Source organism: Topomyia yanbarensis, chromosome 1 (genome assembly GCF_030247195.1).
Source record: "Topomyia yanbarensis strain Yona2022 chromosome 1, ASM3024719v1, whole genome shotgun sequence".
Taxonomy (NCBI): domain Eukaryota; kingdom Metazoa; phylum Arthropoda; class Insecta; order Diptera; family Culicidae; genus Topomyia; species Topomyia yanbarensis.
In genome coordinates this window covers 30,222,430-30,250,016 of record NC_080670.1, presented here as the reverse complement: position 1 = coordinate 30,250,016, position 27,587 = coordinate 30,222,430, and the positions used below count along the sequence as shown (strand labels likewise).

The 27,587-nt window shown below is 40.4% G+C and overlaps 1 protein-coding gene across 5 annotated transcripts in view; it reads left to right on the top strand.

Moving 5' to 3' along the window:
* Positions 1 to 27,587, top strand: part of LOC131677221 (tensin-1) — a 659,813-nt gene that overhangs the window by 162,113 nt on the left and 470,113 nt on the right. For all 5 annotated transcript variants that reach the window (XM_058956928.1, XM_058956937.1, XM_058956931.1 and 2 more), the window contains exon 2: positions 455 to 863. In XM_058956928.1, the coding sequence (XP_058812911.1) occupies positions 798 to 863 (66 nt within the window). In that variant the 5' untranslated portion in view covers positions 455 to 797. The remainder of the gene's footprint in view (positions 1 to 454; positions 864 to 27,587) is intronic.

Genomic DNA, 27,587 nt, shown 5'->3' with positions numbered 1-27,587 from the left:
TCCTGTACTGATTTCTACTACGGTAACTTTAATTAAATTTTTTGTTCATCACAATTTTTTGTTAAATGAGTAAATGTGTTGAATCAGGTTTCTAACATTATTTTAGAAGTAAATTTCTTATCCAAGCAGTTCCTATCAATCGCTAATAACATTGTGTGTGTGAAAAATGAACAATATTACTTCCATATCTGACCAAAATTTTGCGGCGCTGACGTCATCATTATTAGTTATTTACTGTCTCTGTTGACACCACTAACAATATTGACGCTTGCCAAGTTCTATATGTTACATCAATCAAAGCATGCTATGAAGTTCACATTCCACTTGCCAATTACCCAATACAAAAGAAAGAAAATTCCAACATTTTTATTCCACTCATTTAAGGTTGTAAAATTTTATCGAATAGCCTCAGCATACCACTAAACATTTCCTCTTTTCTTTTTCTCACTTTCAGATGTCCTCAATCGTTAGAAAAAACGATCCACAACGAACGATGTGCGAAAGAACCCATCATCATGTTCAATAATAGCCATTTAACGACCGCCGGACCGTGGCTGCTGTGTGCGCAGTGAAATGCTAATTGGTGGGGTTAAGGTTAAATGCAGAAAAAAGATCCTCGGAACGTTCGAAATGCAGAATTCCGCAGGTGATTTCTGCCAAACGGAGTGATTAGCGCTCAGGTAGCTAGCGCCTGTTCAGTTCAAATCAGTTCGGTACCCAAGGAGTTCCGTGCGTCTGTGTGTGTGTGAGAGTTCAACCAGCATCCACTTCCACCTTTTGGCATATCGGGCCATAAGATGCCTTGGGGCTGTCTCTGCTCCAAGGAAAAGAAACGCCCGCAAATTAGCAGTCCCATATTGAAGGTGAGTTTTCCCGCGTGGTGCCGGAACGCTGTGTGATAGCTTCATTAGGGTTGTAACGCAAATTGAACTGCCATGCTGGGGGTGTTTGTTACGGTTCCTTGTTTCAAAAGTTCCATCCGAATGGCGAGTTTGCTGTTTGGATTTTTTCACACAGCTGAAAATTTCAATTCAAAGAAACAAAACCTACGAGAGGGCGAGGGACGAGGGGGTCGTTGCGTGACAACCGGCACACGCCGCTTTCGGGTTGTATCGCGAGTGAACAAGCAAACAACATTCCCATACTAGATAATTATCATGAACCGAATGAATTATTTCCGCCCATTATAACACATTGCTGGCATTTCATGTTCCCTCTTTATTATTGTTGAATATAATTTTCAAACTGAAATGAAAACAAAATAAAAGCCCAGCAACAGCAACAGCAGCAGAAGCACCGCATGCTCTGATGAACACTCACCAGATAAGATCGCGGGACCCGGCGAAATGCAATGAATGTGACGTTCGAAGTGTGAATTTTGTTTTTTTTTCTTTTTTTCTGACGGAGCCTTTGGGGGCGAGGATGATGGTCCCTGGGAGCTGCTTTTATGCTGTCTTTAATGGGTGTGAGATGTAGGGGAAAAAAAAAGAAATGTGCAGCGCACAAAAAGAAAGAATGCGATTTTTTTCTTTGACTGGCAGTATTCGCAAAAGTGGCCGACTAGGACTAATTTTAGCGTGAGAATTTTTTTTCGGTGAAAAAATTGGATAAATTTTGGAAAGACGTAGTTTGATATTGAAAATGACAATGATCCAGCAGTTGGACCGACCATGTTAAATATATTTTTTTCTATTCGAAATTTAAATAGGACACTTTAGCCTTTACGCAGTACGCCTGCAACCGGGAGAGTCCACCCCAGAATCCAAAATCCATTCCAGGCTTAAGACGACGGTATGTTTGAAATCAAACCGCCGCGCTTGCCCCCCTCCATTGAAAAAATGCAGAAAAATGCATCCTTTAGTATTTGCCGGGACCAGCCACGATCGAATCCACTGGGAGTTGTGAGGTGAGGCCTGAACTGCACGGAAACCAATCTCGAAAGGGATATAACGAAAAATACAATAAAACTGCACACATAAAGTGGCATTTTACTGGGAGCGGGGTGGGTTCACCGGATTCCTCTTCATATGCAATCTGGGAAAAAATCTAGGTCATTTGTTTCATTCTGCAACTTTGGTTGCTGCGGATGAGTCCCGTGGACGGAAAAGGGGCAAGCTGCGCAAGGAATGCCGGAAAGTTGTGAATGAATGCAAATGAGTGTGATTGCTGGTCCTGCTACGGAGTTGGAGAATCGTTGAGATTAAGTTTCACAATAGTTTGACATACTCCGTCGGGGTAGGGAATTATTACCTCTTTCGGTTACCCCCCATATTCCTCGAGAGAAGTGCCCCAACAATCGATTTTTTTCTGAATAGAAAGTTGTGCAATTCGTCATGAAAACGCTACAGCTATTAAATCTAAAACGCAAACCCGGCTCGTAATGTACAGAACAATGACCGTTTCGAATTAGTAGAGGGAGCTGTTGTTACCGGGGTACTAGTTAAAGGGTCTCTTCCGAAGATCAACCGGGTGAGAAGCCGGGCCGCGGTATCGATACCATAAATTAGCGAATCGATGCGTGTGTTTGTGTGTATGTGCTGCGGTGCCAAAGGGGTTCCCCACAATCGAAATGGCTTCAGCAGCAGCACCAGCAGCCGGTAACGAAACGAAAATTGAACGGAGAAAATGAGCTATAAAACAGGCACAAATGCACCACCACACGATCTATAGTGGTCGCCTTCGGATAAAGGGAGAAAGAGGATGGTAATTGGATAATGGACCGATCATATGTGAGCGGATCGAACTATTTCAGGGTGGAAGTTTTTTTACAATTCTTCTGAAAATAACTAGATTTTTCCAGGGCGATAATCCAATAGCGTCAGTTCGTTTTATTTCGTGCTTTTCGAAAATACCCATTTTTTGGTTCCTGGGGAAATTTTCGTACCTTTTAATCCGTAGCTGCAAATTGCTTGTCGAACTATTATTTTTTTACATGGAACACATTTCATCTTTTAGGTCCTTATTGTGTTTCCACGACTTATCAGACAGTAAAATAGAAAAACCTAACCTATTTTGAAGGTTGTAACATAATTTTGAGATTTGTTTAGGAGCATAGGAAGAACTGTCAAAATTTCTAACTAAGTTTTTTATAAAATTTAGTTCAACGAAGAATTTTTTTTTTTGGATTTTTGAACTAATTTCCATAGGGACCCTCTAAGGACGGTTGGTTTCAAAATCGTCCAATGAAGGACGCTCGTTGGACCAATTTGAACGACGTCCAAATAACCGTTCAACGAACGTCCATCATTGGACCCGTGTTGAACGATTTTGAAACAATGTTTTGTACGTCTCAGTGGGGAGTATTTTTGGAGGTTTGAATCAGGTGCCAATCCTTAACGATTGATTCAAGTATCTTTACACATGTATGATCAAGTGGATCACGTAAGGGATTTCGAAAATATCGATTTTGTGAGACTTGATTGATCGGAAATCTTGTTTTTTTACGTGCGAAAATTTCTCAATAAATTGTTTATGAAAAATAATTCATAATATATCAAAAAACCCTATTGGACCACATTAGATTATATCTTACAAATTAGAAAGTAATCGATAAAGGTTTCTAACTACTAACAGTCTGCCCGATTTTTGAAATGGCGTTTTGAAAAAATCTAAGGATTCGGATCGTAGTAGCCATGCGCGTCGGGTGCGAAAAATTTTCGCTGACGTCAATTTGCTTTCTGTTTGACAGTGACAATTTTAAGTTTCGAAAAAAATAATAATTTGTGGTGACAGTGGAAATATATGTGGAGAAACTAAGAAAACGATGCATAAAATGGGACAGACATACCGCTAAAGGGATCAGAATGATACCGAAGTGGTGGTGGAGTGAAGCTAATACCCAGTTGGTTCGAAGTGTTTTGGACGACATATTCGTAACCAGTGAGGGCATTCTAATTATATTTTACAATTTATTTCTATCTTTCTTGGTGATTGTTCTTCATGTGTTATTGTTCTTTTGTTTTATTGAGGATTCAACTAGCGAGGGGATAGTTTCCACCAGTAAGTTCCATTTCCATTTGATTCTTGCTTCCCTGCCGGAACGGGTGTTCAATAAAAAATGAGAATGTTTTTAATACATTTCTGTAATTAAAGTAAAGAGCGTAATTTTTTTTTCTCTCCAAGAGAATTGCTCTCTGGACTCCCTAGAAATGGGTGGCATATTCCTTTTCGCTTGGATACTGTCAGTTCAATCGAAGATGGCGTCGAAACAGCAAGCACTCCGCGTGTTGTACGGGTTTACGAAACACGTGGTCATCGGGGAAAAAGTTGACGGTAGACACTTTCGAGACGAAAACGTGCCCGTGAGTACAGTTTACCGGATCCTGGCATCCCAGAGCGTGGAGCGGAAAGCCGGTAGCGGCCATCCGGCGAAGATAAAGACGAAGAAGAAGTAGAATGAAGCGTTGAAAAAACTGTTCGACAACAAGGACGAAACGAGTGTGCGTGACGCCGGCCGAAAATATCACTGCTCCCATACCTTTATTCATCGAACCCTCAAGTTGGAGGACATCATCTGTCGGAAGAAGAGTTGAACACGGACGAGTAGATAGCGATCGTGAATCCGCAGTGCCGGTGGATGACGAAGAACTACCGCGGGATGTTGTTCGTGCTGGACGACGAAAGTTACTTTCCGCGTTCGAAGACCCACATTCCAAAAAATGACAGCTACTATTCCTGTGACAAGCTGGCCACACCCCCCCCCCCCCCCCCCCCCCCCCCCGAAGTAAGATATAAGTTTAAGCATAAATTTGAACAAAAAGTTATGCTGTACGTCGCCATCTCGGACAGGGATTTCAATGCCGTTGTACAAGCCGAGCGGTCTGACTAGGGTTGTGGTACCGGTAATACCGGTACCGAAAATCCCGGGAAACCGACCCATTCTTGGTACCGTAATACCGGTACTGAACAAAAGCCAGTACCGGTATTTTCGGCACCATACTTTTTTTATGAAAAATATGTGGACTCTCTTGGGGGCCTGTTTCAAAATATCGGTCTGCAATATGACTTTTAATTAGATTAATTAACTTCTATAAGTTAAACATTACTAGCTCCCGTTGTACTGAACGGTACGTTTAAATTCCTGCTTTATTTTGTCGAAATTAAATTTAAACGATCTTGTACTAAATTTCAATATATTCACATCTAGCGTAAGAGACGTAAAAATTTGCCTTGAATTATTTTATTAGCGACATTCTGATAGGTTTCATTATTCACTGGGTGGCGCGTAATAAGACTATGGTCTATGTCATGTCTTTGGTTTGCTCTTTAACCTTTATTTATAAAAGAACGAACAGCGATTTGGTAGCTAACAATTTTAGACTTGGTGAACTACTGAACCAAATGGAGCGATTTCTAGTTATTGGTGATCGGAAAATTCAGCAAAACTCCATAGTTTACAGAAAAGCAAGGAGCCTTGGTATGCATGTCGAAACCATTTTACAGACAATCAAGAGAGGAAATGCGAATAACCTGCTCGGATTTACAGCCATTATCGCTTTGATTTACTGCTGTTAATAGTGTTTCATACATTTACAGTCGACAAAAGTCGCACCGCTTAGCAGTTCTTGATTTCAAAGTGGCCTAGATTTCGAAATAAAAGAAGGTGCCGCATACGAAAAATATTTTCCGTTGAAATGAGTCATACCATTCCGAATCAATTGAAAACAATAAACATACTTTTTTGATCAGCACAAATCAATCATCTGAGAATAAGGCCATCAATTTGAGCATTCAATTTCACTTTGAAGCTTATTTCGATTTTTTTAAAAACAAATATTCGAGTACCGGTACTTTACCGGTACTACCGGTACTGAGGGCTTCAGTACCGTAATACCGGTTCTCGCCAAAAAGGGTCGGTATTGCGAACCCTAGCTCTGACCATTAATCAACAAGTGTACCAGGAGGAGTGTCTTGAGAAAATTCTTCTGCCATTCTTAAAGGACCATAATGCAGATGGGAAGTACGTCTTCTGGCCGGACAAGGCATCTTCCCATTACGCCAAGAAGACGCTGGAGTATCTTAAGCAGAAAAAGATCCGTACGTGCCAAAAGAAAGGAACCCGACCAACTTGCCCCAGTGCCGTCCCATTGAGGATTTTTTCGACTCCCTCAGTGCTCTAGTGTACAAAAATAACTGGCGGGCCAAGGATACGAAGCAGTTGACCACAAGGATCCGGAATTGCATCTAGAAGATGGACGTCAGTTCCGTCCAACGCTTTTGTGGGAGCATCGCGACTAAGTTGCATCGCACGGCTGACCAGGGCACCTTCTCCAATATTTATTGACGACTTTTGAAGAATAAACATTATGTTTTAAATTAAAAATACTGAATTCGTCGAAAAAAATTTTTTTTACGTAACTGAAAAAATTCTCATTTTTTTATTGAACACCTGAATCTCATATGAATTTTATTTTTAATTTTAATTGTATTGGACGGTGTCGGAATAGTTTAAAGCTCGCGGAGGAACTGAATTCATGTCAACGAAGAAGCTTCTTATGAATCGGACGATAGGAAAATAGATAAGAATCATAAGTTACAAGCTGCGAATAAACTCTGTCTCATCTGACCAAGACGCACTTATCGACTATGCAACACGTGGTTCATTACACTACAGAAAGAATTAAGATCTTTTGGTAAATCTATTGAAGACATTGAGTCAATTTTATCCTTTCGAAATTTCAAAGAGCGAGCAAAGGCGCTATAATCAAGGCTCATTAGTCAGAACAGTAGACTGCCCAGAAAAAAAATTAATTTTTGAGAACTCAATCAGCCCACCCCTGAGTCGATTTGTTGTTCCACCAGGCGAGGGGCAAGCACTAAATCTTCAATTCGACGCAGTGCCAAAAGTCTTACATAATTAGTTACTTTAAGTACCATAAAGTACACTAACACTAACTCGCATTTTCACCACTAGGTGGCACTGTATGCATCATAATATCACTGTAAGTGAAGATAAGAGTGATAATTTAGTTGTCTACAACTTTATCGAAGACCACTAGGCAATCCAGCTTTGATAAAAATAGCTATTAAACTTTTAACGAAGTGATGTCTGAGTCAATTTTGCATGGGGCCCAGACTTGTTATAAACACTTCAACACACGATGAGGGCTAATATCCCTCCCTCAGGATGAGGTAGAAAAGAATGAAGCAACGGGAGCATCTGTACCGTTGTGTGTGAGGAACCGAAAAATGAGAGAGTTCCTCTCTTGCTCAACGAAATGATGTAGATAAATATTTTCTTACGCATGGGATATTTGCTCCGTGGAGGAGAATGTGCTACACCTCATGATGATTCAAGAGGAGTTTGTGATGTCCTCACACGCCTTGTGAGGAGGTAATGATTAGTTGCTATAAGGTTTTGTTATATGGGTTTGATGCATGTGTAAAGTTTATTTCTGATGTATATTTTTGTATTTGAAATGAATGTATAGTTAAGCGTTGCATGAAGCAATGCAACTATCTAAATATATACATAGCTTTCAAATATGTATAGAGTCATGAGCCTCTTTTCACCTTATTACAATTAGCACCTTACCCATTTGAAACCATTGGTTAGAGTTGTGTCTGCCATATATTTGTACTATCTTTTGACTTAAATGGTAGTGCGATATTTTGGGCATCCGATTAGAGTTTTAGTTGCACTCAAACAGAAGTATTCCACCATTTTCGGGCCATTTATTATTTTACTAGTGGTTCTTAGGAACGAAGCAAACGTGTTGGTGCATATTTATAGAAATTTCATCGATTGTAGGCCTTTTTTTTTTTATTCAAATCGTTTATTTGATAAGGCACGTTGCGTTAGCTTAAAGGTGCCAATTTTGTTTTGTTTTACATTTTAAATTGCTTAAAACTAGGGGATTACATATTGATTTTTTTTTAAATGAAACTAATGCGATTTTATAGCTATCTTATATATCTACACAAGGGGATAATATTGTTTTCGTAAGATTAGGGGGGTCATTTAGTTTTTGTGGCAATATGGTTTGACATTTTTATCAGTGAGATTATTGGAGCAAATAATGTTTAATTAAGGGGGACAATTTTTTACGACTAACTTAAAACTAGGCATCACTAGAGGGCATGATTGAATTTTGTAAAGATTCGTAATTATAGTTATTTTTGTGGGTAGTAGAGTTGGGCAATTTCAACGAGGTTATATAATATAATAGTTAAAACTAGAAGAGACAAGAAGAGCTAAATGCTTCGTGATGATATTGGGGGGGGGGGGGGGGGGGTAGGGGTGTTACTTCTGGGTATAAGAGTCAGGGGAGGGAGGGTAGACAAAGATGGCAGGGAGAGAAAATTATTTCAGTTTCAGGCATCGTGAGATCAACGGATGGATTACAAACTCGGGTGGCCTTCATCAGGGGAATCATGTACTGGGACGCCGGGTGGTCCTCCTCAAGATGGCAGGGGTTTTTCCAGACGATTTCGTAGTACGGCTCAGATGTGGATCGGCTACATTTCGAGTTAAGCGTGTTATGTTCGTACCGTAGGTCCCGTGTTTGTTGGCTCATTCGATACAGATGGTTTGATACAGGTGGAAGAGCGTTCTGAGAATGATAAGGAGATAACAAGGGGCAGTTAGACTTGTATATTGATGGTTTTCACAAAGGTGTATATAAGGGACATATAGAGAACATCGCGGCTTGCCAGCACATCTCGAACCGGGACGTTGGTTGGTCTTCCTCGGGCCCGCAGGGTATCCATTAGCCGAGACCTAGCGGAACTGTACTCGGTGCACGCCCAGACAATGTGCTCGATGTCGTGATAGCCGTCGCCACAAGCGCAGATACCACTATCCACGAGCCCAATACGCCGGAGATGTGCATCCAGCGTGTAATGGTTTGCCATGAGTCGGGACATCACACGAATGAAGTCACGACCCACATCCATCCCCTTGAACCAAGGTTTCGTCGATACCTTAGGGATTATCGAATGTAGCCACCTTCCCAGCTCTCCACTGCTCCACGAAGTTTGCCAACTTTCGAGGGTTCTCTGATGAGTAATACTGAAAAATTCGCTGAAGCAAATTGGTCTTTCGTAAACGTCTCCTTCTAAGGCACCCACCTTAGCTAAGGAGTCTGCCTTCTCATTGCCCGGAATGGAGCAATGAGAAGGGACCCATACCAAGGTAATCTGGAAAGAGTTGTCAGATAAAGCACTCAGTAGCTCCCGTATTTTCCCCAAAAAATACGAGGAGTGCTTGCCTTGTTTCATCGAGCGAATAGCGTCAATGGAACTGAGGCTATCCGAAACGATGAAGTAATGGTCTGCGGGTAATGTTTCAATGACTCCAAGGGTATACTGAATGGCAGCTAGTTCTGCGGCGTAAACTGAAGCAGGGTCACTGAGTTTGTAGGAGGCGGTGAACTTTTGATTGAAAATACCGAAGCCAGTGGATCCTTCGAGGTTTGATCCGTCAGTATAAAACATCTTAGAACAGTCGACTTCTCGGAATTTATTATAAAAAATGTTTGGAACCACTTGTGGGCGTATGTGGTCCGGAATTCCACTAATCTCGTCTTTCATGGATGTGTCGAAGAAAACAGTAGATTCAGAAGTATTTATGAAATGCACACGGTTGGGATTGTAAGAAGAAGGGTTAATACTCTGCGCCATGTAGTCAAAGTACAGGGACATGAAACGGGTCTGAGAATTGAGCTCAACAAGCCTTTCGAAATTTTTAATCACGACCGGGTTCAAGATATCGCATCGAATGAGCAATCGATATGAGAGTTCCCAAAATCGATTTTTCAACGGGAGAACGCCCGACAGCACTTCGAGACTCATCGTATGGGTCGACTGCATGCACCCTAAGGCGATACGCAAACAACGATACTGAATTCTTTCGAGTTTGATGAAATGTATGTTCGCGGCGGATCGAAAGCAGAAGCATCCGTATTCCATTACCGACAGTATCGTTGTTTGATACAACCTAATTAGGTCTCCTGGGTGGGCACCCCACCATGTTCCGGTTATTGTACGAAGAAAGTTGATCCTTTGTTGGCATTTCTGTTTCAGATACCGAATATGGCATCCCCAAGTACCTTTCGAGTCGAACCAGACCCCTAGATATTTTACTGTGAAGACCTGAGCGATAGTTTGACCCATTAATAGAAGCTGTAGTTGTGCTGGTTCACGCTTCCTTGAAAATACAACTAGCTCAGTTTTCTCCGTGGAGAATTCGATACCCAGCTTAATAGCCCAAGCAGACAAATTGTCCAGGGTATTCTGTAATGGTCCTTGTAGATCGACAGCTTTGGGTCCCGTAACAGACACCACGCCATCGTCTGCAAGTTGCCTTAACGTGCAGCAATTGTCAAGACATTCATCAATGTCGTTGACATAGAAATTGTATAAAAGGGGGCTTAGACATGAGCCCTGGGGAAGGCCCATGTAGCTAAATCGTGATGTCGATAAGTCACCATGCGAAAAATGCATGTGCTTTTCCGACAACAAGTTTAGTAAAAAGTTGTTTAAAGTCGCTGAAAGACCATGCTGGTGCAGCTTCTCTGAAAGAATGTTGATCGAAACTGAATCAAAAGCCCCCTTTATATCTAGGAACACTGATGCCATCTGCTCTTTACTAGCATAGGCCATTTGAATTTCGGTTGAGAGCAACGCAAGACAATCGTTCGTCCCTTTGCCTTTGCGAAAGCCAAATTGTGTATCTGACAGTAAGCCATTTGCTTCGACCCAATTGTCGAGGCGGGATAGGATCATTTTCTCGAACAACTTCCGGATACAGGATAGCATTGCGATCGGACGGTACGAATTGTGGTCGGAGGCTGGTTTTCCTGGTTTTTGGATGGCGATGACCTTCACTTGTCTCCAATCGAGTGGGACAATGTTAGCCTCGAGAAACTTATTAAATAAGTTCAACATGCGTCTCTTGGCAGAGTCAGGCAGATTCTTCAACAAGTTGAATTTGATTCTGTCTGGCCCCGGAGCTTTATTGTTACACGACAAGAGAGCAAGTGAGAACTCCACCATCGAAAAAGGTGTTTCGTTCGCGCTATCGTGAGGAGACGCGGCGCGGTAAATCTTCTGTGCCGGGGCGGAATCCGGACAAACCTTCTTGGCGAAATCGAATATCCAACGGTTTGAATATTCCACGCTCTCATTAGTACTGTTTCGATTTCGCATACGTCGGGCTGTTCCCCAAAGAGTGCTCATCGATGTTTCTCTCGTTAATCCGTCGACGAACCGGCGCCAATAATCGCGTTTTTTGGCTTTCATCAAACTCTTCATTCGCTTGTCTAACGTCGCGTACTGTCGAAAACTGGCGGGTAACCCGTCGTTCCGGAAGGTCTTAAACGCGGCGGCCTTCTCTGCGTACACGTCTGAGCACTCTTTATCCCACCAGGGATTGGGAGAACGTTTTTGTATGTTCGCGCCGGGTACTGGCCTAGTCTGAGCTTGATTCGCGCTGTCGAGAATCAAGCCAGCCAAAAAGCTGTACTCTTCCTCCGGAGGAAGTTCTTGGGTAGATTCGATGTTGTCGGATATCGCGGCAGCATAGCTCTTCCAATCGATATTTCGTGTGAGGTCATACGAAATATTGATTGATTTCAATGGCCTTGAACCGTTATTGATTGAGACTACAATCGGCAGATGGTCGCTGCCGTGGGGATCAGGAATTACCTTCCACATGCAATTTAACCGCAGCGATGTTGAGCAAAGGGACAAGTCTAAGGCGCTCGGGCGCGCTGGAGGAGCAGGAATCCGTGTCATTTCACCCGTGTTTAAAATTGTCAAATTGAAGTTATCGCAAAGATCCTGAATTAAGGAAGACCGGTTATCATCATAGAGGCAACCCCATGCTGTACCGTGAGAGTTAAAGTCTCCTAAAACTAGTCGCGGTGCTGGCAGGGATTCTAAGATGTCTTGTAGCCGTCGGTGCCCAACCGCGGTGTTGGGGGGAATATATATGGAAGCTATGCAAAGGCTTTTGCCTTTGGTTGTTACTTGACAAGCGACAACTTCAATACCTGTTATCGAGGGAAGGTTAATTCTGTAGAAGGAATAGCACTTTTTGATCCCCAAAAGCACTCCTCCATAGGGGGTGTCTCGATCCAGGCGAATAATATTAAAGTCGTGGAAGTTGAGTTCTATGTCGGAAGTTAACCAAGTTTCACATAATGCAAATGCATCGCAACTCAAATTATTTATTAAAATTTTGAAGGAATCGATTTTCGGGATGATACTTCTGCAATTCCACTGTAGAACAGTGATCAAATCCGTGACCTCGTTCGATGAGTTAGCCATCGAAGGATACAATCGCTGAGAGGAGGGGCCATTTAGCAGTCAACTGCTTCAAAAATGTTCTCACTGTAGGGAGAAAAGCTAACATAAGACTTTTAATAGGATCAGTAATATTGAAAGTTTTTATTATCCAGTCCACTATGTCCGAGAGTTTTATAATTCCAGTGCTGTGATTACTCTCGAACTGAAACAAAGGAACACTTGGGATTTTTGATGTTCCTGGAAGTGCTGGGAACTCCTTCTCTGAGCTTAATCCTCCGAGACCAGGAGCTAATTGCTTCGGTTTGGTTGCAACACTTCCAATAGATGTGACTTTCTGAGTCCCGTCAAGGGATACCTTCTGGCCTTTACAACGAACTTTAGGAGAGGAAATGTTCCTCCTCTTCCTATAACTTCTAGGCGCCCTAGTAGATGTTCCCTCTTGTGGGTCATCAGCCTCGCCCTCGTTAGGAGGCAAGTGAGCATAGATGTTTGTTGAGGTTGGTGGCGTAGCATTCTTTAACATTTCTGCGAAAGAATGTTTGGATCGTCCCGCAAGGGAACGTTTCAGTTTATCCCCGCGTAGTTTGTACGCGGGACATGCCGAGATATCATGCAGACTCTCCGCACAGTAAGGACACTTTTCGGCTTGCCTACTGCACGAATTATCTAGATGATTCTCCCCGCATTTTCCACAGCGGGCCTTGTTGCTACAATGGGTGGCTGTGTGACCCAGTTGTTTACACTTTGTGCAATTCATGACCCGCGGCACAAACAGACGCACAGGCAGACGAACCTTGTGCAAGAGGACGAAATTTGGCAAAGCGGTACCAGCGAAGGTCACCCGATAAGAGTTTGATTGGGGGTACGTTTTTGAACCATCCCCCGCAACTACTACTGAGTGCAAACGTTTGCACTCAAGTATTTTAACTGGCTGAAGTAAGCGGTCTCTGAATCGGCCAACCCCGTACTTCAGCAGATCCTCGCACGTCAAACTCTCATCGGTTACGACGCCTTCGGATTGTACTCTTACAGCCGGAATATACACGTTATAATCCCGCGTAAAGTGCTCACAGCAAGCAATATCGTTTGCCTGCTTTGAGTTGGCTAGCAACACCCTTATCTTGTCCGAGCGGACCTTTGAAATTTCGGTCACAGCCGAGAACCGTTCCGTCAGGTCTCTAGAAATCTGAAGAAGATTCAGTGATTTAGTCTTGGGCCGAAAGAAGACCACAAATGGACCAGTTGAGAGTTCTGGATAGCATTTGGGCCGGGGGGGAGCCTTAGAAGTTGAACCCGATTCAACTTCCATTTGACCATCCGGAGAGGGAACCATAGAAAACGTCAACGCACGGGGTCAGCGCCCGCGCAGACGGAAGAAAGCAATAAATGTGTTACAAAAGACAAAAACCACTTAGCTTTAAACTGGTGTCCAACGACGAACCGATCCAGCTTATACAGCTGGCTATTGTTTAATCCTCACACGCGAACAAAAGACTGAGGACCGAACCGAACTGGCAAAATAACCTTGAATGCGGATTAAAACTATTCTTTATCGCCTCACACAGCACTACGGACTAGAAAAAACAACCTCTGTCTCGATGGAGAGCTCGAAAACGAATGATTGTAGGCCTTGTAAGTGATACAATAGTCCAGTACCCTCCTTAAAGGGCCAAAATTTGCCAAGCGATCTGTTATTAAAATATAATACTCGTTGAGGAAGAAGTAGTTACGTATCAAAGATTGCGACCTTTTTTGACGTTTGTCACCCATAGCTAAGCTAAAACGTGACATACATGTTTATATTGAAGTAAACCGTTTATTCGTTACGCACTGTCCAGGTGGATAACCGGATGCCATCATAACTCTTTTCACGGCGCTATAGTGATTTTTTTTTAACTTTTCAAGTGAACTACCATAGGTTATAGTGCAACACAAAAAGTTTTGAAAAATGTTGAATGCCCCCAAATTGATTTATAGCAGAATTAAATGCTCTTCCGAATTATTATTGCATAGAACCATGACGTGCCCTTGGAAGAATGTTGAACCATTTGCATATTTGTCATGAAAAAAATGCAAAAAAATGACAATTTTCTTATTATTGTCGCAATTTAGCACAATATTTATAACAGAATAATACAGCATACCTTTGGAAAGGTGTATTTTTTCTCTTTCTAGAACTTGCTAGAAATCGGCGCTAAGACTGGACAACGTAATTAATGTTTTGGTGCCAAAGGTCCCAGAAAATGTTTTTGCTATAAGTGAAGATGATAAGGAGTAATGAGAGCAGCCTTCATTTTTTCGAATTTTTCATAGCACGTTGATGCCAATACATTCGTTAAAAAATCGGTTAAAATGTTACTTGAAAAATAATAATGATGTTGTAAAGCGCTCCCATAGGAACCTGGGCAATGATATGAGAAAGAACTCTGCGAAATTTCTAAACGATTAGTATAGGAGGTTTTAGGTTGATGTGTACACCGCATTTTTTCGATTTTCCTCCTGAAAATTCAATGTCACTCACAAAATTTTAATATTTTGCAATGAAAATTTAAGAAAATATTGTACAAATGTTGGATTCTTGTAATGGAATTGATTGAATAGGCAAAGGCTAACGTATATCCTATATAATTCATGAACTCATCTTTTCATTATATTTGCTAAACAATCTGTTCAAAAAATTATTTCACTTGTAGGGGATTATTTAGTGAAATCAGTATCAAAATAAGAAGCTTCGTGTTCTCCTCCGAATATAGGGTAAAGAGGTAAGCCCCTTACATAAAATAAACCCTATTATGGTGGGTGTACCACTAATTTCTAGGCCTACAATTGATACAATGCGTATACATTGGCATCAGTAGCTTTACTTTGCTCTTAAGAACCAATATAATAACACAATTGGCATTATGCTATATTTATCCGTAGTGGAGAAAAATTTTAATTAAAAACTATTTTCCTTCACTAACGAGAAAATGGTTTGAAACCACCTTTGCGCATAAAGGACACAAAACATATAACTAAACTATTTATGGAGATGCGTTTCGAGTTCGAAAACAAAATTAGTGCTTCTGATTGAGTTGGTATGAAAGCTGTAAAATGTTCGTATTTAAGCGCAACGAAAACTCGGTTCGAGTGTTCCAATTATTGCCTTACCTTTTAAACCAACGCGTTGAACAAAGATGAGAAAAGCTGCTCTAACCAGCGGCTACAAATTAGTAGGGTGATAATAGAAACAAGACGAAAGTAGGCTTATTACCCTAGCGTTGAAAGTAGATAATCAGGATAGTATACAATTTTCGACTATGTATAATTTTAAATATCGCTGTCGATAATTATCTCATTTTAAAAATATATTGCCCATTGGAAATTTATCCGCATAAACTTTCTACTTTGACATTTAGTAACAAATAAACACAAACAACTTTTTTTTTTAAACTTCATTGTCCATATCTTGGAAACTAACCAGCCAAAACAATCTATAATAGAGATAGAAACGAAACTATTTGATAACAACATTTTTTTAAAAAATTATTGAGAAAGAACACTAGAATAGAATCGAATATTATGCACCCATTTTACTTGGAAGCGATGTCATGTTGTATTAGATATCAAAATTAAAATATTTCTAGAGAAAATTTTCAATAGGATGTAACATCGAGAGCCTCTCTTTGTTTACTTTCTTACGACGTCATTACAACACTTTGCACTAATTTTCCAGTACATATCGAAAGCCGACGGTTTTTACTAGAATATTATGCAAAAAGTAGAGTAGTAAATGTTGAAATGGCCGAGTAATGAACAGATGAAAAAGTTACTTACGTTCTACACACCAAAAAATAATGAAAATTAAACGACATGTAAATCAATACGAATGTAAACATACAACAATTGAATCTAAAATTTGATTGAAAATTACGTTAACATCAATTGGAGCATCAAACAGCATACAATTTTACACTTTCATTCGTGTAATATTACATGTCAATCATTTTACAACAGTATTCGAGTAAAAATACATTGAAGTGCATGTGTTTTCTGTTTAAAGAAACTGTAATTTTCAACCCACGTGTAAAATTATAATAAAATTCGTTGAAGAAAGCGCGACAAGTCGTGTGTATTTGTGGTGGAGCTTAATTTTACATTTATATTCATGCTCCAAATATGTGCATGAAAATAATCTTAAAATTACAAAATATTTTTATCTGTGTATTCTAAATTTTTTCTAGATTTATCTTCTATTATGGTGTTATTAAGTTTGACGAATAGGATTGATTTTAAATTTTCCGAGCTGAGGTTTATCTGATCGTTAGTTAGTATTTTCCCAAGGCCACTGAATCCTCGCTCAATTGAAACCTGTGTACAAGAAGTGCTCAAGCCTCAAGGTCGTTTGGCACAGTAGAGTCAAGTCTGGGTCCTCCAGTCTCTTGGATTCCCACCACATGATGATATCCGTATTCCACGAAGCACTGATCTACACCACGAAAATTATACTTATATCCGCATCCTACGCAGCAGACAAAATCCCATTAAAACAAGAGAGGGAAACAATCACTCTCGCGCTCCACACTCTCAGCATTTTTGAAGAGGAATTCCAACCCATCTTCAATCAGTTTTGCGCTCTCGCCTTTCCTGTGTGATGCACATAACATCCTCTAATCATTGAACAAGTCATCACCTCTGATGATGAGTTTGCTTGTTGAGTGGGAGAAGAGTTTTTTTTCTGCTATTGGCGAGGTGTGTGAAGTCCTCCTCAGAATGTTGATACCTCACCTCATTTTAGCATCATGAGTGATGCTCCAGCAAGCCTGAGTGTATCAGTACTCGAGTTTTGCGAACTACACATTGTTGTGAAAAAATGGTTAGATTTAACTGAATAATATGTTTTGATGAAGTGTAGCACATAATACGAGTTATATTTTGGTTAGAAAATTTTAGTTCCACGTGTAACCGCATAGAGGGCGCCAACACTAACTTTCCATAGAAGAGAGATAGAGTATCGAGATGTTCGGAAGAAATACTGAAAAGTGCCTGTTCTACAGATTTGATATCAGATAGATCTATCCGATATCTATCTCTCTCCGTTGACAAGTTAGTGTTGGCGCTCTCTATGCGGTAACATTCTGAACTAAAATGTTCTAATCAAAACATGACTCGAATCGTTTACCATAATTCAAAGATTGCCACCCTAATTTTTTCAAAGATACCCTTAATGGAACTTAGAAAATTCTGGAATTGAGTTAATACTGGGGTTTGAAAAGGCTGATTTCAATTTATTTTCTGTGCTAAATATCTTAGAAATGCATGAAACAACGGATCTTGCATCTTCTCGCAAAAATTGTTTTGACAAAAGTTAAAAAGTCCCTGGTGTTTTCAATTTGTTAACTGAGATTTTAAATAAAAATCAAAAAAATGTTTTTTTTTTAAGTGACACCAGATTTTAACTTTTTATGGTTTCTAAAACATTTGGCATACAAACGAAATAAAAGCTGCATTTACAAACTCAAGTTCCATCTAAATTCATGAATTTTCCTTGTACCACAAAGGCATTTTTTCAACATTACAGCAGATCTCGACGCTTCATGACATTGTTTTTCGATTGCGATCAAATCTTGCATGGTGAATTTTTTTCGAGGTGCAATACTTTTGAAGCGTGTCCGGCTTGAAAATACAGGATTGAGGAGAATGAGGCCTAGATATATGAGCCATACCGGAAAGGGTAAAATTTTGATATTATTTTATCTTATTTCACTCATGGCGATTACAGGCGTTGCAAGTATTCTTGGTATTTGTATATGGTCTCTGATATAGGGTGACCATATCAGACGATTAAAAAACCAGGACAGTCGAAACTGCCCCCCCCCCCCCGTTAGCTATCAATCGACTATGCCTTCTCCACATGTTTTCGGCAGTTGAAAAGCTCTGGGGTCTACAGGATGAGCTTCGGCAGTAGAAAGTTCTGGAGGTCTGGGAGGAAAGTCTTTCGTCGGGATTCGATCATCAAGCACTTTTTCGGATTCACACACACGTAGTTCTTGCTACACCACCCTAAGCGAAAGTTTTATGGTGAGATCGTCTGTGCAGAAACGGCGAGAAGTTTTCAATACTAAACACACGTCATTGACGTAAAGCAGTAACCTCAACGGTCCCAAGTAGCTTCCCGGTGCTCTACCTGGCAATCTCCAATGACAACCATTATCTATCGATCTAAAAGCTAAGATCGAAACAGCTGCAAAACCTATCGTTGTTTCCAAATTTATCCATTTTAAAGATTGTTATATGAAAACTGTCGAATAGGTTGGTGTAAATAATATTTGAGCGCGACATTCCATACTCCCTGTTATGTAGGATGCTTAACTCGACAGGTTAATCGTTGTTCAGCGTGAAGTCATGTTAATCGTCTATTAGGTACTTTTTTATTTCAATTATTTACAACGGTTCAATGCATTTCTTTACCTGAGCCGTGGATCTTTTTATATTAACAATGTGTAAATAAAAATAAATCGAATTTTATTGTATATCCACCGGATCTTGTGTACGCGATTGGTGACTTGGCATTAAGATCTTATTTATTGTTGGAAATCCATTTATTGCATTGCCTGTTGTTGCTTGGGGATTACTTAGTCTGTTTTCTCTTGATTTATCGTTTTCGTTCATGCTATCCTCGCTGTTGATGTTGTATGGGTTTTCAGGATTACCTGGTTTGAGGTGTTTGTGGGACCTACGGGTCAAGATCGTGTATCCGTGTTCTTGTCATTTACTTGTGGCTGTGGCATTTGATTGGGAACTGGTAGGCGCATCGCAATGATCGGACACACTGTGCGTAGGTTCGTTGGGGCCTGAGCTGCAACTCCGGTTGTTTGTGATATAGTTGATGTTGATGAGGGCTGTGTGTTGGGTTGCTTGAAGTTGATATTGTTTTATTAGAGGGTTGTGTACATGATTTCTCGCAGTGTGTCTTTTTGTTACAAAACTGGCACGTAGGGGTCTGTCCTTCTTATGTGCACAGCGTGATTTAAGATTTGGTTACGGTTATTTTGTATTGAAAGCTCAGGTATGAAGGAATAGGTTCCGTCCGCATTCTCAAGACACGAACACCGTTGGAAATACCTATGAAATTTTTATTCAATGTTTCAAACTTATAGGATCCCACCATTACGTATTCCGACATGACGGTTGTAATGAATTTATTGATAGTACCCGAGTATAGATCGTGCAGACGCATATCAATCTTATCATTATCAATATAAATGGGATCTTGATTCTAACGTTGCCATGCTCAACGACGTTGCTTTTCGCACTGGCACGTTACATGTAGACACAGACTGTAGGTACTGGTATTGACCTTAAAGTGATTCCAGCTCGAGTGAGCGCTCAATGAAGTTATTCCACGATAGTTGTTGATGGTTCCCTAATTGCCTTTTTATGGAATACATTTTCAGAGAAACGAAAAATGCCACTAGCAAGAGAACTTAGGAAGAAGCAGAATCACCAAAATGTTTATGTGTCTTCTTGGAGATACCAAAGGGAATTCTTCGGGATTGAAAGACGATATAAACCGAGAAGAAGCGCTGGAAATCATCGTTTCATCGATATAGATAGCGAGCAGAGTTTAATCCACAACTGGAATCGGTTTGATTTGTTTGAATGTCAGATTTACTTGACAAAGGACTATAACTCATTTATATGCTACGTACATACGAATGCCTCTTTCTGTTTTCAATTTCCATGTAAGAAAAGGAAGTTCATATAAGAAATAACGAGGCACTCTTGAGATATTAAAAAAACCATCGGAAGGTACAACTGGAAGATTCAAGTGTATTAAGTTTTGTTTGTCGTACTCCGAGTGAGTGAGTGAGGAGCCGGGCATAGCGTAGTTGGTAAATTGATTGCCTTGTACGCAGCTCACGTGGGTTCGATTCCACACCCCTCACATAGGGTTTGAGATTTTTCCAAAAGAGATTTCTTTAACCCGAAAAGAGGCGAATGACCCTAAGATTGAAACCTCTATAATCAAAATTTAAAAAAAGTACTCCGAGTGAGGACGAGGATACATTGCAGTTATGGTTGTGGTAACTGTAATCTGGAGCAGAGTGAATAAAGCAAAGACTCAATAAATAGAAACATATTAGGCTTACAGAAGAAAAACCAGGACAAATCAAGCGTTTTCCTCGGCATCCCAAGACACCAGGATAGTTAATGAAAAACCAGGACATGTCCTGGGAAACCAGGACGTATGGTCACCCTACTCTGATATCGCATTTCGCTTGCGATTAATAGCTCTGTGTTCAACATATACGACTATGATCCGAATTAATAAACGAACGAACACATGTACGTTGAAGATGTACGAAGCAAACGTCGTTGCAAAGGTTTTACTGAACTAATTATCTATTCTTAGGTTACTTTTCTACCTATGTGTCTATGTATGCACGAAGTCGAAACCCAAGATGGAGAGAAAGGTGGGAACATTTGACACTTTGGAGTGTATTAGTTTTATACTCGCAAAATTAAGCATGGCGGCCGGGGCCCTAGAAGTTGCGCTGCGTTGCGTTGCGTTGTGACGACGATTTTGGCGGATTGCACACTGACTTCATCATGTTTGACTGCTGATTATCTAATAAGAGTTGCTTAGGAAATGGTAAGTAGGAATTCATACCAATTCGACCCATATTAAAACCTCAACAGAATGATAGCCATCATTGCCGGCCGCCCCCATCTCCATCGTTCACGGGGAAGGATAAAGGATAAGGTAGACAGGAAAAGTTGATGCTCCACCTACTTAACGGAAGGACGACGATTCATCAGACTCTTCCATAGGTGTCGCGGAGTTGGTAGTTTGGAAGGGTATCAGGTCTAGGATTCGCTCCAAGCAAGCGATGCGACCTGTAAAGCATATTTTATTACGTAGTTGTTTAGTTAGTCTTCGAGTGCACGATCACTCGAAAAAGAGATCTTGTTTAGTTTTTGTTTTTTTTTTAAACTCTGGGCAGCCGGCTACCGAGAGTATACTATGTTCCCTAAACAAAAGCAATTTGAACTCCACTCGGAGTGACACATTATACAGGCATTATACAGGAAAGTATTTCTTATTTTCCATATCAGATTTGTGGAATACAAGTATACGAGCGATAATAACGAACACTGAAGGGAAATATAAAAGATTGTTAACCTGATGCACGGGCTTGTTAGCAATAACGGAGCTTGAAATTAGGTTCATAAAAACAGACGCGGCGAATTTTCAATACGTATTGACCCGTGATCATAGATACTAGTCAGATTATTCGTACTGGGGCTAATTTCCGATCAACTATTCATTTTTACGGCAATGTTTTCTCGACTAGATCTGTTCGCACCCTCTCATTCTGCTACTATCGGCAGAAGGCTGATAGCACCCAGTCGTCGCCGGTCTAAGGACCAAATGTCATCAATAGACTTAGACTCGCGTGGAGGCATGAGATAGGAAACTTGTGAGAATTTTGTTATCCCACCGTTTGACGACCGCATGGCGGCCGGGGCCCTAGAAGTAAACATAAACATCCAAACGAGCATCCTGATTCTTTGGCGCATGATGAAAAGTGAGAAAATGCCGAGCTTCACCTCGGATCTACCGATTAGAACACTTAGGGACACTTTTTACCTCGAAAAAACCGATTAAATTAACTATGGCCGAACCGAAGCAAAACTTATGGAAACGTCATTTGTTTGTACTTTTCTTCTTCATATCCTCTTGTTTTTTCGGCTTCATCAAAGAAAAATGACACCCGCACTCACACACAGAAAAAAGTGTGCACACCTGTATCCGTCTTGGGTGAAACTATAATGAGAGAAAGAGCGGTAAATAAACATTAAAAGACGCCCGAGACTCGGATCGGGTAGCGACTTGCTGCTGTGGGCATGTGAGCATCTCGTTTCTATAGCGCAGAACCTGTTGCCAGCTGCAAGAGTATGTGTGCATCGTGCATGTAAGAATCGCGATTGAGCGAGCGAGAGCAATATTCTGATGCACAGGAGCTGTTACCCGAGATCGGAAAATCGAGATTCCAGTGTGTGAGTGTGAGAGTGTATAATGTGTACGGATCGACGAGCAAAAATGTATTGGCCTCGCATGGCATTCACTCAACCAAATTTGCCACGAATAGACGCGTCCGTGTGGTGTGCTAGTCGACTTTCCGAAATTCACGACAAGGATGACCACAAATATTGGCACTGGAACTCTGCACTGGTCGGTGGATTGTTGATTAGGGTGCATATAATTAGATTTGAATTACCAGGCCAAGGGCCGTCACGGCATTCCGGTTATATTCCAGACAGCACCAACACATCTTTTTGCATAAGCATGTGAACCAAAGATGCTTTTATGATCTATTGCTGATTAAGTTTTACGCATATTCTTCGTTCCAGTTTCTAAGAAAAAAAATCCAGACGACATTATTCCTTTATTCAGACTTGTCTTTCAAATAATATCCCCCATGATTTTTGTCATTTCCTTCATACTCTACAGTCTTCACTTGGCATCTGGCTCTAGCTCCGTTCTTCTTTCGGATGAAAAATAGTCCACAAAGTATTCTAATATTCTGCAAGACGCAAAAATATTTAGCTCTGCCAGATCTCTCGAAAGTTCGCTTAAATAAGCTCAAAATTGTGATATTTTGTCTAAAGCAAACAAATAGCGTTACTGGCGACAACACTTTTACATAGAACTAACGCGTTTACATACCCGCTCGCAAAGTTGAGATCATGGGTGTAGTTATCGATTTGAACTTGGCATACGTGGATGTTTCAAAGACCCCTTATCTTAAGTGAGCGAAGATTTTGAATGGCAATCGCACCGGACGGGACAAAAAGGAGTGTCACTTCAAACTAGTGTCGGGTGACCTTTGGCGAAATTGCTTTGCATCTTCTTCGACAAGCAAACGGGTCTTTGCAGCAATATTTTTTTGTCTCTCTTGAGCGGCCGCCTATATACCAGCAAGAGGAAATGGGATCAATGGAATTAAGAAATATGGAACCTATCCTGGATTTTGAGTTCCATTGCTGATTACAATCTTTTTTGGCTCCATTGGCCATTCAAACTTGCTGAATTCCTGGATTTACAGATTCTTTAAATTAAAATTGTCAGTAGTATCAAAGTACCTACTATAGAATCAATTTCGTCTATTTCATAGGTCTCATTTTTAAAAATACACCACTTCGTGATATGAATGTTTATTAGATGAATTTCATAAGATTTCACAGTAGATTAGATACAATTGAATAAAATTGAATAGAATAGAATAGGCTAGCATATCACAGAAACACTTTTATAAGTTCATAAAGTTTCACCCCTGCCAACCAATCGGGAGTCCAGGGGCCGGTATCGTCGGCTACGTTCCAGCCTGATCGACTCGATAATTTCTCCTTCAAGTATCACTTACCGAGACCAAGCTGAACGAACAGAGCTGCCCGGTTACCGTTTTTTTTCTTCTTTTGCGGTGATAATGAACCGCGGCGGGTGTAAAATGTACAAATCAACGATCGTAAAATCATACCTCGGGCTCCATTCGGGTAATAAAAGAGCATTAGGAGGGGGTCGAGTTGAAAGAGGGTTAAAGAGTAATAAAATCTCCGACTGGAAACAAATTCCCATGCAAGCAGTATCGGTGATGGTGTCTGGAAATGCAATCTGCAAGCCTGCCTGCCTGGCCATCTAATGCCAATGTACACAAACTCCCCCAGTCCGTTGTCTTCGGCTTGGCGGGGTTGAAAAGCGGAAAAAATGGAACATCTGGTTTTCATATATTCGCGCGATTCTTTTTTTTATCCGACCATTCGTCGGTTGCGGTCAGTTCACCCTTGGCGAAACCCCAGGAGAGGACATTTCCCAGCGGGATTCAATTACCCGGTCGGTCGAACGCACGGACCAGAACCGACCGATCCGATCCGATCGGACTTACCCGGTCGGTCGAACGCACGGACCAGAACCGACCGATCCGATCCGATCGGACGAATGTTGACTAACTCACAGCAGGGTGTAATAAACCATTCAACTGTCCGTTGTTGTTGTTCTGCGATATTGCGGTCGATTCCAAACAGTCAGCTTTAATTTCCCGACTTCAATGGGACATTTGATTCGATTTTACGGCCTAATGATTTCCCCAGATGTGTGTGTGTGTAACAATTGCCGTATTTGTCAACCGGGCCGGCAACAGCAAGTTGCATTCGATTCTGCCCTGAAATGAATTTCACGGCTGAGTCCCAGTTCATTCCTCCTCCGCTTCCCGTTCCCGCTCCTAGACGACATGGAAACGGCTCGAATTCCACTTTCTCCTTCATCATAAACAGAAGGGGCAGCGAAGATTTTTCTTCCGTTTTTCCGTCCTTCCAAACGAGAGAAATGCATTTCCTTTCAGAGCGTAAACAAAAAAGTGGCATTTTTGAAGTGCCACGCAACTTGAACTGGCTGTAGAAGTTGATACTTTTCATCTCTTCTGGTGAATTGTTTTTCCTTTGTTTCACCTTTCCCTGCTGTTCCAATAGAAGATATAGAGCGGAAGGAAGTAGGTCTAAAACGTTTGGAATGTCACGACCTTGACTAACTGCACTACTACGGGGGATCCCGTCTAACACCTAAAACTGTGACACCACCGGTGAATAAATATTTACTTTTCCGTTTCGACGAGCCATGGATTTCCGTATTTTGACGCAAGGGGACATCATCACTTCCAGGTGCTGCCGGGCGATGTTGACGTTCGATTTTGGCTTCTTTTCCGATTGGTTGCTGGTGGTCCGATTTAATGCATCGTTAGCTTTCGAAATGAGAATTGCGTAAGGTCGCTGAGCTTGAAATTGATACCATCGAAGGCACCCTCCTTCTCCTCTTCATTCAACACGCAGTAGGCCGTGGTATAGCTTAGTGACGGGTGTGATTCGAGTAGGCGTGGATGGGTAGCACGCGTTCGCAATCCTCTTGACGGTTGTTTTGTCATCGGATCGTTGTTTTCCGCCTTTCTGTTGACAAAACAAAGTAATCCCGGCGAGGGGTGCAGGTTTGTGAATGAAATTTACCATTTTGTGTTTGCTAAATTTTTTGATTCAGTTTTTGACTCTACACAAAGCATATCATTTTCAGTCTTCTATCAGACGGGATGTATTTCTCCAAATCACGCAGTTAGTCATACTTAGCATTTGACCTGTTCATTTGTCAGTCGGAATTCCAGACTGATTAGCTTAAAGCTGCTGGGTGTGGGGTCCCCGTCAACGACGCCAAGATTTATTGCCATAGAAGAACCACAATAATCATGACACATCGTTATACACATTAAAATCGACTTCTGAAATGGAACGAAACCGAACTGTGGAAGCCAGCATCGTTTCCAAGATTCAATTTATCGGGGATTTCTTCTCCATTTGGGATCCTGCTCTACGACGCCTAACAGGTCATGTGCTGGCCGTGAAGGGGAATAAATCTCAATTTCAGCTGATCATTCCAGCCATTATCGATTGAACGACAAACAACCGAAAGAAGAATAAAAAATAGAATTACCAGGAAAGGGATTTCTTCAGAACTCTACTGTATGCGGGAGCAAAAGGGGTTTCCGAGCTATTAATTATGGAAATCAAGCACGTTCTACAAAATCCAAACGCTACTGTGCTCTGCGCTGAATGTTGATGCGCTTTTGATGACCTATGCAATTCATGGCATGCTTGTTGCCAAGATAAAAAAATCCCGAAAGCAACAGGTCTGAGAAACTCGGTTAGCGCAAAAAGTGTCAAAGAACATTTCGTTAATTAACCTTAAATTTCATGTGTCTGTTCATTAACCGGAAAGCGTTTTCCCCTGCCAAAGTGGGACGAACGTTTTTGTTGGTAACGATCGCCCTTCAGAAAAAATAACATAATTATGAATCAGCTGTTTTTTTTTTTGGCCTCCATTCAGTCGCCATTGAAACGCAACAATTTCGTCGACCTCCTCGTCATCCCAGGTGGCCTTGAATTTTTCGATACTTCCATATGCTACCGCAAAACACGCTTGAAATCCCTCGTAAAAATTAACGACTGCTGCGTCTGTTTATCAACATTATTTATCGCCCGGAGTTCGTTTCTCGATTTTTTTTCGACGCGATTTTCGGGCATAGCTAAATGGCGGTTTGTGGAGGAAGCGCAAAAAAATAACAGAACGGAACATTACGGGATTGAATTAGCTTTAATTTTATCGCTCATATGATCTTGGCTTGGCCTGGATCGAAAATTAGATGTTAGCTCTGACTAAAGTGAATGGTTTAGGGTCCGTTTGTTTGGTGTTTTCTTTCCGACAGATGTGTTCGGGTGGTGGGATTTTATGGCCTTATGATGTATGATTGTAACTACAGTGTTTGCCGGCTATCTATCAAATACTATCAAAATACAATACAAATTCAATACATATACAATACAAATACAATACAAATACAATACAAATACAATACAAATACAATACAAATACAATACAAATACAATACAAATACAATACAAATACAATACAAATACAATACAAATACAATACAAATACAATACAAATACAATACAAATACAATACAAATACAATACAAATACAATACAAATACAATACAAATACAATACAAATACAATACAAATACAATACAAATACAATACAAATACAATACAAATACAATACAAATACAACACAATACAATACAAATACAAAACAAATACAACACAAACAACACAAATACAATACAAATACAACACAAAACAAACAATACAAACACACAAACAAATACAATACCAACCAATACAATACAAACAAATACAATACAAATACAACCCAACACCAACACCAAAACCAATACAAAACAACACAAATACCAACACAAATACAATACAAATACCAATACAAATACAATACAAATACAATACAAATACAATACAAATACAATACAAATACAATACAAATACAATACAAATACAATACAAATACAATACAAATACAATACAAATACAATACAAATACAATACAAATACAATACAAATACAATACAAATACAATACAAATACAATACAAATACAATACAAATACAATACAAATACAATACAAATACAATACAAATACAATACAAATACAATACAAATACAATACAAATACAATACAAATACAATACAAATACAATACAAATACAACACAAATACAATACAAATACAATACAAATACAATACAAATACAATACAAATACAATACAAATACAATACAAATACAATACAAATACAATACAAATACAATACAAACACAATACAAATACAATACAAATACAATACAAATACAATACAAATACAATACAAATACAATACAAATACAATACAAATAC